Source organism: Juglans microcarpa x Juglans regia, chromosome 1D, assembly GCF_004785595.1.
Source record: "Juglans microcarpa x Juglans regia isolate MS1-56 chromosome 1D, Jm3101_v1.0, whole genome shotgun sequence".
In the NCBI taxonomy this organism is placed as follows: domain Eukaryota; kingdom Viridiplantae; phylum Streptophyta; class Magnoliopsida; order Fagales; family Juglandaceae; genus Juglans; species Juglans microcarpa x Juglans regia.
Window position 1 is genome coordinate 32,953,293 of NC_054594.1, and position 17,556 is coordinate 32,970,848.

Genomic DNA, 17,556 nt, shown 5'->3' on the forward strand with positions numbered 1-17,556 from the left:
AAAGTTCTTTTCTTTGCACATTTGGAACTCAAATAATACAATGAACTCATTCTTTCCCAATCCTGATCTTTTTTTTTTTTTTAATTTTTAATTTTTAATTTTTAATTAAGTTTTTTTATTAATATTGTTAAAAGAATAGGCATAATTCAAATTGGATTATACGGGACGTATAAAAAGAGAACTTGCCAACGAGCTTAGGCAATTATCAACTTGGGGGTTCTAAAGACCTGCACTGAAACTGGGCCTTTCATACCTCTGCCTTTAAGGGGCTAAAATACAATATATAATTTTCAATAGATGACCCGTCCACCTAAGTAACTACAATGTACCAAGTACCTTAGGTTTATAGATGCTCCTATGTATTGATTTATAATAATTCCTGAAACTAATTCTTAACCTACGACATTTTCAAATCCATCAGTGTGATGTGATCGATCCCGATCCCCAAAATATGGGCATCATAACAAACTCTAGTATGAAATTCTAGAGCAGAGCCGCTCCTTGCCACACTAGCCCTACATCAAAATTATAATAGGTGTCATCCTGCCTAAAAGTTAAATTAAAAAAAAAAAAAAAAAGTCAATAATTTACATCATTTCCTCCGCTTTCCCTGCAGAAGAAAACATTCTTGCTTCAGTAAATATGTAGCCAGTAACTACCACATGAAAAGGAAGCAAAAATCAATAAAGGACTGGATTATACCGAGCTCACATAGTCGTCCATGGTCAATTGCTTCCGCTTCTTTAAGGAACTGGGACTGTCGGTTTGCCTAGCCAGAGCACGCTTTGATGGTGTCATGCTCTGAGATAAATGCAATCAAGTAAGTATGAGTAGCAATTTGGATGGATGGATATATGAAGATCCAAATGAACAAATGCATGTGAGGTGGGAGATGCCCAATGCCCACGTTTTTGACAGAAAGATAAGGAAGAATGTCTGCATGGTGGTTTTTGAGTGTCAAATTGAACCTTGGCAAGCTTCTTCTCTTTACGGGCTTGTCTCTCCCTCTCGTCGTACTCTTGGTTTTCCTTCTCCACCAAGCGAATTAGAGTGTCACACCTCCTTGCAAGTTCTTGAGTTGTGCGAGACTTGACAAACCAATCAAAACGAAACAAGGGTGATGTGCGAAATGCAGCCTTCAACTCATCCCAGTTCCCATACCCAAGTTTGTGAACCATGCATATCTGCAGATTGTGTAGCAGGCAAGAATCATACATCGCTATTTAGAGATCCCACAACTATACCAAAGTTTGCATAGAATGTTCTTGTTTTTTATGGGGAAGGAGGGAAAAAGGAAGAGAAGTGAAGAAAAAAAAACCGCACCATGAAACGATCACATTCTTCATTGTACAACTTCCCTTTGTTCTGACCATATTGAATCTTGAGTTCCAGCCATGGATTCTTGTACCTGTCCAACTTCTTCCCAATGGCTTTCATGATCTCATCTTTGCGTGAAATTCTAGCCTCCCCTCTTTCGATATTCTTAATGATCCTATCATAATCTGGAGGAGATGCATTCAGACTGATTTAGATCTAAGATTAAAAAATAACAATCATCTGAAAGTTATAACCGACAGTTTATCACGTTTAAAACCAAACCAATTAAAAACAAGTGCAAAACTAATGCAGTTCTCTTTATCATGATTAACAACAGTTTAGCTCAAAGTGCACGCTAATTGCAGTTCGCTCTCTCCAAAACTGAAGGTCAAAGTCAGTCAAACTAATTAAAACTATTTCTTCAAAACGTTCACATCTGCAAAACTAGACATGGATATTGGTTCTGTAGAAGCAATGATGCATTTGCATCATGATTAAGGAGCCTCACCAACAACTGTAATGTTGTGAACTCCAGTAAAAAAGGCTCAAAGTTCAAGGCAGCAGACATAATTTTTAAAAAACTGTATGCACATATAACAATAATATAAAAAAAATGTATGTACATATCACAATAATAGAAGCTTACATTAGCTTTTCATTAAAATATCTTCACTTAAAGTGACACGACATAGTAATGGATGTTACTCACCGTTTAACTCTTTGTATCTTTCTTTAAAAACTTTTGCATATCTTTCAACTTCCTCCTCTGTTTTCCCTTCCATCTCAGAAGCAATACTTTTTATGTCAGTTCGGCCATACTTCTCACATGCTCTGATGAAGGTGTTGAAATCTTTTCTACTCCATGAAGAAAACCCCTGGCATTCATTAATGGCCAGACTTAGGAAAAGATAACCATCATAAATCTTTACAACATATAATCCACTTACGTCTTCTAATAGCCGCTCCTTCTCTTCCAGCTCTTCAGCAGTCAATGGCTCTCCAACCTCTGCGTGTAGATGCTCGTTAGAGAACATAATAAAAAAAATAAGTCAGGAAAGGAATGCTGTTATCATGGAAGATACTCAAAATACCTTCAGGTTCATCCACCTCTATTGTGTCTTTCAACTGATTCTTTTGATGCGTTTGCTGAAAATAGTCAAATAATAAAATAAATTATGCACAGATAGTTTCATTAGCTGCAAATAATGTCAACAAATTATACAACTAAAAACAAGATTTCAACCAAATATGCATGGGCTAGGTTGTGATCAGAGAAAATAGGATATTTGTTGGAGCTCAATGTAACCCACCATCAGATAGCGCACTTCCTTTTCATATAGCTCACTCAGCCTTTGTGTGTTAAAGAACTGGAAGTCATGCCTGACAGCAGAAGAAAGAATAAATAAACATTCCTAGCAGTTGAGGCTACAACCCCAGCTTACAGTGCAACATGTTTCAAGAGGTGCTCACAATTGAGGCATCCGAGGAATTCGAGGCTCTCTTGGTTTTGCCGGACCCCCTTGACGCATTGTTTGCTTAAAGTATTCAGATTCTGAATAACTAGAGAGGACAGAAAGAGAATTGTGTTTCATATAATGATGGAAAACCATATCTGCAATATGCATAGCTTAATTTTACTAAGAAATAAAATGCTATTTACTTTCGCTTCCGCTCTCTCTTTGGTGGTTCAATCCAATTATCACTAACAAGCTTCTTGAAGTCGACCTTGTTCTCGTCCTTCAGCACAAAAATAGCACACAAATGGCAGTAAGTTCCTACAGAATCCTTACAGCAATACGAGCAAAGTACAAGCCGAATAGCCTATATTGGTTGAAAAACAAAGCATGAAGGAACCACATTTACCTTCTCATCATCAAAATCATACAATTCGGCAGCTGCAAAAACCACATCAATATCAGAATTTTACATTTTTAAATTGTATAATTATTAAAGCAAAAAATATCTATATTTATGGGGAAGAATCCTTGTAAGTTATATGCATACTGTCATCCATTTTAAACTTGATTGCATCTTCAGTAAATTTCTTCATCTTGGCATCGAGCTCAGCAGTCGCCTCTTCTCCTTTTGCAATAATTCTGTCAATGTCCTCATCCGTAATTGTACTGTCCTTGGAACTGAAAACCATTTCGGCACCAAACCTCACCATCTGGAGCAGCTCATCTTTATTAACAGCTGCATGCACAAAAATGCAACAGCAAACCTTGATGCACAGACTTAAAAACATGACATGATAAGACACTTTATCATGAGGAAAATGTGAAACTGCTTACTCTTCTGCTCTGCTAATCGTCCTTGCTGAATCACCAAAGCATCAAGTGCAAGCTTTTTATATGCCCTCTCAATCACTTTTTCCTCAATAGTATACTGTTCCATAAATCAACTACAATCAGAAAATTGACGTTTATTGTTATTACTTAGCTTCTCATTTTTCATAATAAATAGATGAAGGTGCAGACCTCCGTGCAGAACCGGAAGACTTGAACTTCTTTCTTTTGACCAATCCTGTGAGCACGGTCCTGTGCTTGCAGATCAACTTGTGGATTCCTGAGAAAATCCCAAGCTTCAACAAAACCACAAGTGAAGGAAAAGAAACGCACACATGCATACAAGCACCAACACAGCAACTCCAACAAAGAAAAAAAAAAAAGATGCTTACCAGTCACTATCATAAAGAATGACAACATCCGCCGTAGCAAGGTTAATACCAAGGCCTCCAGCTCTAGTCGATAATAAGAAAACAAATTTCTCGCTTCCTGGCTTATTAAAAGCGTCAATGGAAGCATCACGATCTTCTCCACCAGTATTACCATCAATCCGACAATATTGGTATCCACGAAACAATAAGTAATCTTCTAGAATGTCCAGAAGCCTAGTCATCTGAATATAAAAACCAACGACAACCACAGAATCAGAGACAGGAAAAACAAAAATGAAATGGTGACACATGACTTTGCATATGAATTTTTTTTAATGGCATTTGAAAAAATATATCACGAATCAGAAATGTGTTGAATGTTGAATAAATATTAGAGCTGAACATAGTTATCAATAACATATGTAATTGTAGAATTTTCAAAGAACTGACCTGTGAAAATATCAGGACCCTAGAATCACGCTCTTTTAGTTTCGGAAGCAGCTTATCCAACAAAACCATTTTACCTGCAAATGAAAATTATTGGTGGATTAGAGTTGGTCATTTGTCAATTGATAATCCCATATAAACTCAATGCCTTGTATAATCAATGGAGTACCGGCATTTGTAATAAGATGATCTCCTGTAGTGTAAGGAGGGCCGGGTTCAGCACCTTGAAAGAGATATGGATGATTACAGCATTTACGCAATTGCATTGCTATGTTCAGGAGGCGCTTACGTTCTCCGCCAGCATTAACAACCTCAAGATCTTTCTGCAGCAAAGCCTTGTAATAATGTTTCTGCATTTGTGACATGCCTACTTTAAGAATGGTTTCCTTCTTTGGAGGTAAACCTTTCTCAACATCTGACTTTAATCTTCGGAGGAGAAAAGGACGAAGGACCTTATAAATGCAGAAAACAAAAACTACTTTGTCAGCTTAAAAGGTAGCATGTTCAATAAAACACATTATTGCTCCCCAATTGGAAGGTTTTTTCACCTACCTTATGCAGTTGCTGAACAACTTCCTGCTGATCATTTTCACCAGAAATTTGGAACCATTCATCAAAAGTTTCAGCAGAACTAAATATCTCTGGAAGAAGAAAGTTGAGAAGGGACCAGAGTTCATGGAGATTGTTCTGCACAATAACAAGATAACATCACACTTTGATTAAAGAAAACAGTACCCAGCAGATAAATATAAAGTCCCAGAAAAGAAACTGATCACCAACTCCCCAAAGGTACAGAAATCAACTAAAATTCATGGAATGATATAGTTATGGCCCTCCCAGAGGTACAATAATACAAATGATGATGAATAACTCATCATGAAGATCATTAAGAATCTAAATTTTGGGATGACCTCAAAAGGTACTCAGAAAATATTGTGCAGACCAAATTCTAATAGAAAAATATGCTGGTCTTCTCTACCGCCATTTTTTCGACAGCCATTTTTTCGCCACTAATAAACTTAAATACTACAAAAATGTCATGGTCGCACAAACATAATACCCTTTTTTTAACTTATATTCTCAATGTAATGTCAACTTTCACTATAGCTTCAGGTAGAAGACACTGCATACATTTGTAAAATAATTAACAACCATTTGCCTGAAGTCTGCATCACGACCAACATCAAAACCATGTCTACTTTCAAGGATAACCAACAAGTTCAATGAACATGGATCCACGTTTTTTAACATGTCAAGCTGGCAAGTATCCACGCCAATGAGGATTACAATGCATACCTGAAGTGGTGTGCCTGTTATGAGAAGACGATAATTAGTATTATATAGCCTCATTGTTTTAGAAAGGAGGGAGTTCTCATTCTTGATCCGATGAGCTTCATCAATGATAATATAGCGCCAGCTGAAACGACGCAAGGAAGACTTCTCTTTAATTGCCATTTCAAAACTTGTTACACAGACATCAAACTTGCCAGCCACCAGTAAATTGTCACGTATATGACTCTGCAAAAAGAAAATGACTAACTATTAAGCAAAAAGGTTCTGGTGACCACACTACACTAATTCGGGAGAGCACAATGACTCACTCTTTCTTCAGGATTTCCAAGAAACTTTACAGCACGTAAAACTGGGCAAAAACGCCGAATTTCATTCATCCAATTGCCAAGAGTAGATTTTGGAGCAACCACCATATGAGGGCCAGTAATTCCTCTGAACTCATGCAAATATCCCAATAAGGAGATGGTTTGCAACGTTTTACCAAGGCCCTGGATGAATAAATCAACAACTTATCACCATATCATATCAAGTAAACAGAAGCAATGTAATCTCTTATATGTGAGAAAATACAGCTTGAAGGACCAAGGCGTAAAGTAAGTGACCCTATAGAGAAATCACACAAAATAAGTCAATTCTAAAAGGCACAATTGTGTGCATACCATTTCATCAGCAAGGATTCCGTTTATACCGTTTTCATACAGTCGTATAAGCCAGTTTAAGCCAGCAAGTTGGTAGTCCCTCATCTTCCCCTGTATACCTGAAGAAATGAATCAATAGATAAAGAAAAATCAGGCTAATCAGCACACAAATAAATACAGCACTGGGAGCATAAAATATTATCATTAACAGGAGATAATCTTTCTAACAGATGAGCAAATCCTAAAAAACATACAACAAAAATCTCAAACTAGCACATGGCTAACAACAGCCAATGAATACCCGAGAAAAATGGGGACAAAACAATTAAAAAATTCTGCATGAATCGCTTTTGCCACCTTGTGCTTGGGAACCAAGGTCACTTGAGACAAAATATATAAAAAAAAAACATACATTTAGTGAGTTCACACTTCCAGACACCAAGAGCTACAGTCAGCTAAACATAGTAGTGATTAAAACGAAGGAATTGGACAAGAAAAAAGGATAAAAATGTGCCAAAGCAGAAATCTTAGTAATGATGAGGAAAATGACAAAAAAAAAAACATTTTTTTTGACATTTTTATGGAAAAAAATTAAAAAAAAAACAATTGACTAACATATCAACAAACCATTTTCCAACATATGCACAAAAAAAGAAAAAAAAAATAGAGAGAGATAGATTCACAACAATTTGAGGGCAGCCCTAAAAGGGATAGCCGAGTCATATAGATAAACAGATGGCACATACAAGAGGGTTGAGTCACCAGCCGTGTGTTTCCTGTCCCAGATAAACCATCCTCTTCCTCCTTTAGACATTCTTCATCTTCTTCCTCTTCAGTTACTTTTGATGCATGGCGGCCCCTACATAATAAAGATGGAAGAAACATCACTAATGAAGATTGAAAGGCTAATGGATAACACAGCAGGCCAAACCAAATTGTCTCCACCTATAGGTTTTCTAGATAGATGATGCAGCTAGCACAGGTGGCTCGTTATATCATAGATTCATACATGCCATTTTGATTTGAACCTGTGTTGGAATGAAATATATCCCAATTTAACATAGATTCAAATAAAAATGACATGTTTTAGTGAAATACAATAATTCCAACACACTCCAAAAAACTAGCTGTTATTTTAATCCACTCAAACTTCCAACAGGCTCACTCTACTTGAAATCCCAGGTTCTAATCAGCCATTGAGCTTTACATCAACGCAGGGCCATACTCACATAAAACAGATTCATGTCCAAAATCAAATTTCGAACATATCGCCCATAAGGGTTGTGCAGGCAACAATAACAGCTAAAACAATACCAAACACGAAAAGATTTGTATGGCAAAAGAACCTATTCTCGGATGAGATTGTATAAAAAATTAGATGTAAACAAGCGAGAGTAAAACATTTCCTTAGGATCAATGGAGGTGGACAATACACGTGATTCATTTAAGAGACCAGGAGTTATACCTTCCTTTCGACTTCTTTTGAGATGCAGATTGATCACCTTTGGCAAAATGCGCAAACAACTCAGTTTGCTGCAGGAGATACTTCAAGCGCCCCTGTCCCTTATTGTTCTGCAATTAAAATAAAACTGCCTATCATATTCAATAGTCTATAAATTACGCAGAGCAACATAAGTCCCATATATGAGGTGCGCACCATATCCGCATCAATTGCAGCATTTTGAGCGTCCAGAATTTCCTGAATCTTTTGTTTCTTCATTTTCTGCATTTCTTTGAGTCTGGCCCTCTCACGCTTGCTAATTTCGGCATTGGACATATCCTTTTCATCCTGTAAGTAATCCCGAAAGGATATGCAGAAGATAAAGGTTCTACACGAAATGATGACACTGAAAATGCCGACTTGAGAACAAATAACCGAGCGAAGTTTCACTTTATTATTTATTAACGATATTGAGCTACTTAAAGTGATACAAATTAAAAAAAACAAAAAAGCGATAGAAATTAAGAAACAAACAAATTGATAAACAAGAGATGAACTAATACTTGAAAACCTTCGATTGTCCATCATCTAGACCCAATGCCACAACGCATAAGCTTAAGTTAGCATTATACTCCAGTATTGCTTGATCTATGTATTCAATATGTCAAAAGCGCTCTAGCGCAACAGGTTCCACAAGAAACCGTAGCGAACAGAGGCAAGCCACCCCTAGATCCAACAAACAGAAAGTAAAGACACGTACGCGCTTTGTTGATGGCATGATCATAATTACCTCATCTTCTTCGTCGGCATCGCCGTCCTCGGGGACGGCGTCGTCGTCCGAGGCGGGAGAGTTGTCTTCGTCGGAGCCGGCCGAGCGAGCCACGGCCTCGAGCTCCTCCTCGTCCTCCTCTTCGTTGACCTGCACATTGACCTGCTCCTCCTCCTCCTCCGACGACGACGAATTCGAGCCGTTGGATAGGGCTTCATCAGATGACGCCTGTGGCTTCGATGGCTTCGCCATGGGTTCGGTTTTCTCTCGGATCGAGGGTTTTCCTTCGTGCGTGCGAGTGTTTCAACTACTTGCGTCCGTATGTGTGCGCGATAAAACAGACCGACTTTTTAATTTTAGAAGCCCACTTGGGCCACTTCCAAATGAAAATGGAAAGATGAGTGAGGAGGTTGGAGAAATTTATAGCCGTTCGATCGGTAAAGTGAAGATGTGCGGCTCGAAAGCGTCTGGGTCTGGAAAAGAATATGGGAAATTTTCCCGCCAACATTAGGGCAATGTGTATTTCCCGCCTTCCGGCCTCCGACCGGTGGCTTTCGGCCCGTGGTAGCTCGTAATCCGATTGTATTTCTATATTCAGTGGTGCGGTGATTCAAGTTTATTTTGAGATGATATATAATATATATATATATATATATAAATATTTATTTTTTTCGATCCATTTTTCGAGCTCTATAAAAGTGCATATTCTTTTCTTTTATCTTTATAAAATTCTGTTTTAAAATAGCATATTTATGTAAAATAATAGTATTTTTATAATATTTTTATTTAAAATATAATTATATAAAAATATTATACCTCTATCATTTTTCTTTCAACAGAATACGATCATGCCATTAAAATTTAAAGGGAACTCCTTTCTCGAAATAAATTAACCAAGCAACAAATTAGTCGAAGCCCAAGATCAAAACCGAAAACATATTCCCCGGGTTGGGCTTGGGCTTGGGCTTGGGTCAGGACTCAGTAGAGGCCCTTATGTGAAGTCCAAAACCTCACCGAAACCGACTGCCCGAAAGGGACAAACTGAACTTCAACGAAACAAAAAAACAAAAAAAAAAAACAACGCACATCAGCACGTGCAGTTCTAAACTTCTACGGTTTTTGCCTTTGGATTAGACAGAAACCCACCCACCACCGGCTTATTTCGGTAGCCGTACTATTATTTATCGGTGTCTCTTCCTCAATTAGACATTGCTTTCTGTACGGACCAAGTCTGAAGCAAAGGATCGGAGCAGCCGTTAGTTGCAGCCTTTCCCACCTCTACGGGCACGATCCGGTCGTCGCTGTATCTCCGATTTCACCGTGCAAGTGGGTGATCTAGGTTTGTTTTCCGTGCCATATTCACGGTCAATTCGAAATATAAACCTAAATTTGTTGTTAATTATCTTATTTTGGTGTCGTTTTCAGAACATAGGAGGGAAGAAATATTTAATAAAGATTTGTTGGTTATCGATTCTAATATTAATTGTTTTTCCCTCCTTTTTTTGGGACAGATTAATGGGAAAGAGGAGGTGGTTGATATCGGCAATATTTATATACCTAATTGCTTTCTCTATTGGGAGAGGTAACAAAGGGAACTTTCTAATCAATGTTCGCTCAATTTATTTTCTTTTAAATTTCATAAGATTCCGTAGTTCTGTATTTCATTTGAAGTCGTAATGATACCGTGTGAGCATGTTCTCTTTTAATTCCATGCGAATTAGATGAATGCTTTTGTGAGAAACTTATATGTACATTTGGAGGTGTTAATATGTGTTGATTTTCTTTCGAGCAATGTTGGGTTCTTGGATATAGGTGCAAGTATAGTTGCTGGGTTACTAATAATAAAAACGTATTGTTGCTGGGTGATGGAAGTAGTTAATTATACTCGGAATCGGAAGCTTCGAGTAGCGATTTTGACTTCTTTTTTTTTTAATTAAGTGATATTTGATTAACCTGACCAGGCTTTACTCATTACTCGTGGCTTTCAATCGAAGGAGACAAATCAATTAGCCATGATTTTCTCACATATAGAGTTAATCATTTAATCTGGCATTTGAAATTTGATCAACGGGGATTAGCCTAAAGTCAACTAGCTTTAGTTGGTCAAGCCTATTGGAGACTTTATTATACACCTCATTGCATGCATGTGTAATTATCCGTGTTGAGGGCCATACTACTTTAAATTGTGCATGCTGCCATTTCTAAAGCATGCTGTTCCTATAACGGATGTACTCTATAACATATCATAATGAAGTTTCCGGGTTTACTTGCAGAACTCAGGGTCAAGGAGGATCATAGCTCCATTTATAATCATACCCTGGCCAGGATATTGGTGTCGTATGCATCTGCAGTAAGTTACAGGGGAAATTTTTAGAAGATCATCAGTGGATTGGATAATAGATTAATGTCCTTAGTGTAGTCACACCATTTGCCATGTTAAACAGTTACTTTTCCTTAGTGTAGAGGTCAGCATCTTCGTGTTTCAAGTCTTTCTAGTTTGAGTAATGCAAGACACAGTCTTAGGTTGTGCAAGCCCCGCTCACTCCCTTCGAAAAAAATGGAGGCTCGCCAATAAAAGGTGGGTTTTTTCATGTGGATCCCAGATTTGCCCACCTTTTTCAAAAAGAGTGTGCGGGACTTACATACCTTAGGACTGCACAAATCATTTCCCTTCTAGTTTAACAGGATTTACTTGGAGGGAGACGCATTCTGAAATAAGAGGTGGCATTTAAAGTTGAGAGATGTCCCATATGAGGTTTGAGCTCAGTTTTTTTTTTTTTTTTTGATAAGTGGTTTTGAGCTCAGCTTTAAACTAGCAGAATGTTGGGATAGACAAGTCAATTTCTCCAATGTAGTTTCTGCTCAAGCCACAGATGCCCAGTTGATCCTGGTTTAAATGGAGAGAATGAACTATTTAGTTATTTGTACCAAAATAATTAGACTAGATTATGAAATTTTCCTTAGTTTTGTGTTGCTTGAAGCCTTGAACTAAGATGATCTCGTTTTTCTTTATAATGCAACTGCCAAGACTTTTAGCATCAGATAATATAGCCAAGAGATTCTGTAACATGAAATTGGTGACCCAAAGAAGCTTTTGCTCTTGCAGGTGTACGTAGCAGATTTGACAGAGTTATTTACTTGGACATGTGCAAGATGTGATGGTTTGATCAAGGTACTTAGATTGATATTATCCTTTCCCTATGTTTAGGTGATTGCAAGAGTGGGTTTTGAGTTTTGTAAATGCTAGAAGATGGTGTTTTGCCACTTTTCCTACTAAAACAGCTAGACTGGTGCTTTTTTAAATGGAAACAGGGATTTGAAGTCATAGAGTTAGTTGTTGACATTCAGCACTGCTTACAGGTGCATGATCTTAGCATGCTGGCATTTAAATTAGCATCTCCTTCCCGGTCTTTTCTTGTTATTTGTTTACTTGAGTTTTCCTTGGGCATTGATATTACTATGCCTACCCACTGCAGGGCTTTGTTGGAGTGGCAAAAGATCTTAATGCTATCGTAATTGCATTTAGAGGAACTCAGGAACACAGGTAGAGATATTCTGGTGGCTTATTTAGTAGTAATTTATGTTCAGTGATGTTTTTCGGCCTTGACTGGTGAATGCAATAGGAAAAAGGGTTTGTTCATGAGCTGTGATGATTGGCTGACAGCCACACTGCATACTATTTGGCCCCAAAAACTAAGAGATGGAATTAATTAAAAAGAAAAGGAAAGAAAAAGAATAAAAAAACAAGAGTGTATTCCCATATGATTAAACAAAAATTTGCTACATATGATTTGCACAAGCATGTCATCACACAAGCACAAGATTATAAAGAGATTTTTGTGTGCATGGTTTTGAATTTCACTTACCTACGCTGATAGTTATATGTCTTCATTGGATTTTTGAAAAATGAATGGATTCGTTTTTGGAAGGGTTCCCTAAAGCCCATAAAGTTGACTCATTGACTTGTTACCCCCAAAAGTCCTAGGCTGATATACACAAGTTCAAAATCACAAGACCTTGTTAGATGAAGTTGAAGATAACTTCAATTCTTTTTTATCTTTCCTTCCACAGTGCCACTTTGTTCCTCCAAAAATAGCTCCATTCCATTTGCTCCCTCGAGAAATGTATGTTTGTCAATACCTCAAGTTATGACCTGCCTGAAAGAGTGTCCCCTTTCAACTCTCAAATTATCTGTTGGCTGAGGTGCCTGGATGATCCTTAAAGCTATATCTATTCAAAAGCATTAGTTTTAAAAATTCAATTGGTGTCTTGTTGATTGTTGGTGTTTGTTTTAAATCTAATTCACTTGGCATTCCAAGCTAGTATGCTAAGTGTGGTATGCTCAGATGATGTTCTCTAGTTGATGAGATTTACTGGCAAAATGATTGGTACGTGAAGGGAGAAATAGTAAATCATTTCAATCAAAATCATTTCAGCTTTCACTATGAAACTGGGTTTGCCCAGAGGCCCCCTGGGTTTTCATCTTCCCTGAATCGGTTGCTGATTAACAGTTGAACTGCATGTGTACAGCATAATGAATTGGATTGAAGACTTGTATTGGAAACAGCTTGACTTAAACTACCCTGGCATGGATGATGCAATGGTTTGTATTGCAGAAATGTTTTGTCATATTTATATTGGAGTTAAAGAGTATGAACTCCCAGTAACGTTTTATTCTTTGTAGGTGCACCATGGATTTTATTATGCTTACCACAACACAACTATACGCCCTGCAGTTTTAAATGCTGTTAAAAGGGTAAAGGAGTTGTATGGAGAAATTCCCATTATGGTGACTGGGCACTCAATGGGAGGGGCAATGGCCTCCTTTTGTGGAATTGATCTAAAGGTAATCAGTTTTCTTCATACAACTGGGAAGTTTTTTGCATGCTTCATGGTTTCAATTGTCTCCATTGCTGTGAAGTTCTTTACAAATGCTCTATGGGTTTGAGCTGTGCTTTTCTATGATCAATTTGGAGTCGGAGTCTTAGCATTCATGTGTCCTTTGACAGTAGTGTGTGACATGGAAATTGTGACCTGATACTTTGACATGTGTACATGTTTGTTGGACTGATCTTTACATTTTTTGTCATCTGGTCCAAATACCTGCTTGTATCATTGAGTTACATATGCCTTTGCTATCCAGTTGTTATATCTTGTGCTGTGCAGTTACATTGAAGTTTTTTTTGGGTGATTAACCCATACGGGGCAGATTTTCACTTCACCTGGCCCCTACCGCAAGTTTTTTTTTTTTTTTTGGGAAGAGGGGGTTGAACTGGCCATGTATTCACCCATGCCGATGGATTGGGACCCCCCCCCCAAAAAAAAAAAAAACTACATAGAAGTGAATTCAAAATATACAATAACAGCTAAATAAATAGGGTTCTAAACACTAATCATACCGAAAATCAAAATAAAATACACAAACTAAAAAAAAAAAAAAAAAAAAAAAAAAAGAGGAAGGAAATAGATTACCTAGTCACTGATGCCACAGCTGGCGAATATGGAATGTATTGACTCATTGAACCCAATAACATGTTGCTCAACTCCAACATCTCATTACTGACCCAAAAAAGGTCGAGTAAAATGGGTTTAGAAATAGAGAGAGACCAAGCCGAAGGCAGAGATGATGAGGGATAGTGAGAGACAAAGATGAGAGGATAGAGAAAGAGACTTTACTGGTGGGAGGCGGGGCAGAGTGATGAGAGGAGCTGCGCGAGATGGCATGTGGACCGACGGTGGACTGGTGGCAACGGCAAGGCAATGTAAAGGATGCATGTTGAGCAGCGAGTCAGCAAAGAGAATGAGTATTGAGAGGCAACAGAGAGGAGGGGAGGACTCATGCAAAGCGGATGGGAGTGGAAGAAAAAGGAGATAAAAAGTAAAAACCCTAACAGTGAGATGTGATTTGTGATTCTTATCTATATTATATAGATATATTTTATAAATATATAAACCCTGGGCGGGTTTTTATCAAGCGGGTGCTTAATCAACCTGTCCACCCTTGCCCTTAGTAGAATTTATATAAGACCCTTACTGATGAAAAAAAAAAGAATTTATTTAAAGGTCCGCTCGCGGTAAAGGACAGAGAATCTATCCCTATGGGACAGGCAAGCCAGGTAGCGGATTAACACCGTCCAACCCTAATTTAATGTGTGTAGTTGTGGTACTCCAATTTTTTCTTTAGTAATTGTTGGCTCGTATGTCACATAATCTATTAGAAATAGTTTACTTATTATAAAAAATCTCCTTATTAAAAAAAAGCATACTATAAAGAGTTCAAATTAAAGTACTTTTATGCATTTATTTTTTTTACTCATTTGAAGTATATACGCTCAATATTTGTTGGTTCAAGTATATGTGGATTTCAAACACAGAGAGCCTGTAATGAAATGAAGTCCTGAGACAATTACTTGATATCTTTCCGCTGCTTGATGTAACTGTTTCTTCACAGGTTAATCATGAGGCCCAGGACGTTCAAGTTATGACATTTGGACAACCTCGTATTGGCAATGCAGTTTTTGCATCTTACTACAACAAACTTGTCCCGAAAACAATACGAGTCACAAATGATCATGATATTGTGCCTCATTTACCTCCATACTATTACTATTTTCCTCAAAAGACATACCACCACTTCCCAAGAGAGGTAGAGTTTGCTGACTGAAGTGACGAAACATTTATTTTCTGTTCTGTCTTTTTTTTTTATGCCTCGTTTACTTCCTACCTGTTTCTTGATTCTAGGTTTGGCTTTACAACATTGGATTGGGAAGTCTTGTATATAAAATAGAGAAGGTCTGTGATGGTACTGGAGAAGACTCATCGTGTAGCAGGTTAGCCTCTAGCCCTCTCTTATGATCCTTATTTTACAGTCTTTAGCTTTCCATGATAGAGTTCTGGAAGTTCAATACTAACAGTCTTGTCAGAACAGCTGCTACAAATTATATGGCTATTTTGTGCAGGTCAGTGACTGGTACCAGTATCTCAGACCATTTAGTTTATTATGGTGTCGAATTAATGTCCGGAGTACCAGGAACATGTAGAATTGTGATGGATCCTCGCATTGCAGAGTACGGCACAAGGGATCTTAGCGGAAACTTTGTCTTGTCCAGAGTTCCTACCACTCCAACTATAAGATTGAATACAGAGGCAGGTATTGAGGGCAGACCCGTATTGAATTAATTTGGTCATAGCATGATCTCTCTTGCAAGATATCTTAGAAAGGATAGATTTGGATTGACACCCTGTACAAGTGTATTCACTTTTTTTGTATTTAGGGCCCCTTCCGAAGGTCCTAAAGCTGAATATTGTTGCAAGGGACTGGGACTGGGAATGGGAATGGGAAAGAATTTGTGTATATATGAATTGTGTACATCTTCATCCTTGTTAATATAATCCAGCGTTGTTTTCATTATGATCTATACTCTAATTAGTTCTGAATTTCATGATTTTTGACAAACGTGCTTCAAGATCGAGGGGAATCATTATGCATGATTGATCCTATGGACGGTGCTAGCGGGCTGCCCAGTCTATTTTTTTTTTTTTTTTTTTTTCCCTCTCATTTGTTTTTCAACAGTTTTTTAATATCCTTAATTATTAAGAAAAAAATACACAATTTTATTAATAATCACTTCTTTAATCATTAATTAAAAAATTAAAATAATTGAACAGTAACTTTGAGCGATATACTAGCATTTTCCTTATCCTAAACGTGCATATTAAGCCGATTTGACGATGGTTCTGGGCCTTCTGGCAGTACTATAAGGGAATTCTACATCACCGAGTATGCTCGTGCTTAAAGTGTTTCGTTTAATGGCATCATGCGCAAAAATGGCATGAACGTTTGTTGCGTTCCGCGTTAAACCATTTGAGGCTTGAACAGATCATTTCTCTTTTGGTGATAATTATAATACCACGTTAAACCCGTTTTTTGCATGCGCGTGTAATTTGTTTGATAGGAATGTCTATATGAATTTATAGATATTTTACAAAAGAGATTTTATAAAATTAATAAACACACAAAGTAAAGTAAATTTAACTTATCATACGAAACCATCTCTATTTATAAATTTTTTTTGTAGAATTTTTTTATTTTTTATTTTTAGTCATAGCACTTCTATATATATATATATATATATATATATAAAATATAATAGAGGGATCGTACAACATGTACAATTTAACATGGAAATTTAAATCACGAGTCTTCCATAAGAAGAATTTTCGGCAGCTGCCTAGATTAAGTACATAAGAGCTAGCCGAAGCTTGACAGACAGACCATTAACAAACAAACAAACAAAGCACATTAAAATCTTCACATTATACTGATTCTTCCTTCACTTTTTGCTGATCTCATCCTTGGTAGGAGTATCAACCACCTTATTTTCCTGCAAAACAAAGCCTCGTTTTTCAGAACGAAAATAAGGGTTGCCATATTAGTTTCAAGGATGAAAATGAATTAGATCACAGAAATACCTGATCCTGATGATCAGCAGTAGCATAATTCTTGATGATCTCCTGATCTGAATTAGGGTTTGAAACTTTTGATTCATCTATTGTCTTAGGTTCGGCATCCTTAATCACTTTCTCTTCCTCCACCTTTACGGGCTCTCCTATACGTACATATATAACAACTGAATTCAATACTATGATAATAATAAAAAATAAAATCACATAAATATCTCTATTATTATTTTTTTATATTATTTTTTTAGAAAAATCCTTGGTAGGCGGGTTATGTATATGTAGAGCTGAATGTGAAAGGAGACTTTTTTAAAGTGATATATAATATCTAATGAGAAAATTAAAAATAATATTTCAGATTTCAAACGTGCATTATATTCGTCGTAAAAAATGTAAAAATTAAAAAATTAGAGTGCTTTAATCACAAAGTTTGGTTACGTAGTTTAGATAAAATGTTTTATTGAAAGTTAAATAAAATATTATTATAATATAATTTTTTATTTTAAGATTTGAAAATTTTTAATTATTTATTATA

At 36.9% G+C, this 17,556-nt stretch overlaps 2 protein-coding genes across 3 annotated transcripts; one reads left to right on the forward strand and one right to left on the reverse strand.

Annotated features, from left to right (window-relative positions):
- Window positions 1-276: 276 nt before the first annotated feature.
- Window positions 277-8,933, reverse strand: LOC121266949 (ISWI chromatin-remodeling complex ATPase CHR11). The gene is made up of 25 exons (XM_041170815.1): window positions 8,583-8,933; window positions 8,009-8,140; window positions 7,817-7,923; window positions 7,098-7,210; window positions 6,373-6,470; window positions 6,022-6,201; window positions 5,717-5,938; window positions 4,973-5,107; window positions 4,590-4,872; window positions 4,424-4,497; window positions 3,995-4,215; window positions 3,795-3,882; window positions 3,609-3,702; window positions 3,322-3,510; window positions 3,181-3,212; window positions 2,978-3,054; window positions 2,788-2,877; window positions 2,628-2,697; window positions 2,409-2,463; window positions 2,265-2,323; window positions 2,027-2,192; window positions 1,324-1,502; window positions 969-1,184; window positions 703-801; window positions 277-610 (listed from the first exon to the last, which is right to left on the reverse strand). The coding sequence occupies exons 1-25, from the start codon at window positions 8,811-8,813 to the stop codon at window positions 593-595; spliced, it is 3,228 nt and encodes a 1,075-aa protein (XP_041026749.1). The 5' UTR covers window positions 8,814-8,933; the 3' UTR covers window positions 277-592.
- A 727-nt stretch (window positions 8,934-9,660) lies between these two features.
- LOC121235719 (lipase-like) lies at window positions 9,661-15,969 on the forward strand. Of its 2 annotated transcripts, XM_041132095.1 has the most exons (11): window positions 9,662-9,900; window positions 10,073-10,143; window positions 10,835-10,911; window positions 11,668-11,733; window positions 11,874-11,921; window positions 12,038-12,105; window positions 13,092-13,164; window positions 13,246-13,407; window positions 15,013-15,207; window positions 15,303-15,391; window positions 15,521-15,969. In XM_041132095.1, exons 2-11 carry the CDS (start codon window positions 10,077-10,079, stop codon window positions 15,738-15,740), a joined length of 1,065 nt encoding a protein of 354 aa, XP_040988029.1. In that variant the 5' UTR covers window positions 9,662-9,900; window positions 10,073-10,076; the 3' UTR covers window positions 15,741-15,969. The 2 variants fall into 2 exon arrangements, with proteins under 2 accessions (XP_040988037.1, XP_040988029.1); XM_041132103.1 differs by lacking the exon at window positions 11,874-11,921 and having other exon boundaries at window positions 9,661-9,900.
- The last annotated feature ends 1,587 nt before the right edge of the window (window positions 15,970-17,556 follow it).

Bases quoted from the DNA above. Each gene is read 5' to 3' on its own strand.
- LOC121266949 (XM_041170815.1), bottom strand. From the start codon at position 8,813: ATGGCGAAGCCATCGAAGCCACAGGCGTCATCTGATGAAGCCCTATCC. The intron at 7,211-7,816 runs GTATAACTCCTG...TTTATTATGTAG, and splicing joins CAAAAGAAGTCGAAAGGAAG to GGGCCGCCATGCATCAAAAG. The intron at 4,216-4,423 runs GTCAGTTCTTTG...TTTTATATTCAG, and splicing joins GGGTCCTGATATTTTCACAG to ATGACTAGGCTTCTGGACAT.
- LOC121235719 (XM_041132095.1), top strand. From the start codon at position 10,077: ATGGGAAAGAGGAGGTGGTTGATATCGGCAATATTTATATACCTAATT. The intron at 10,912-11,667 runs GTAAGTTACAGG...TTGCTCTTGCAG, and splicing joins TGGTGTCGTATGCATCTGCA to GTGTACGTAGCAGATTTGAC. The intron at 13,408-15,012 runs GTAATCAGTTTT...GTTTCTTCACAG, and splicing joins TTTGTGGAATTGATCTAAAG to GTTAATCATGAGGCCCAGGA.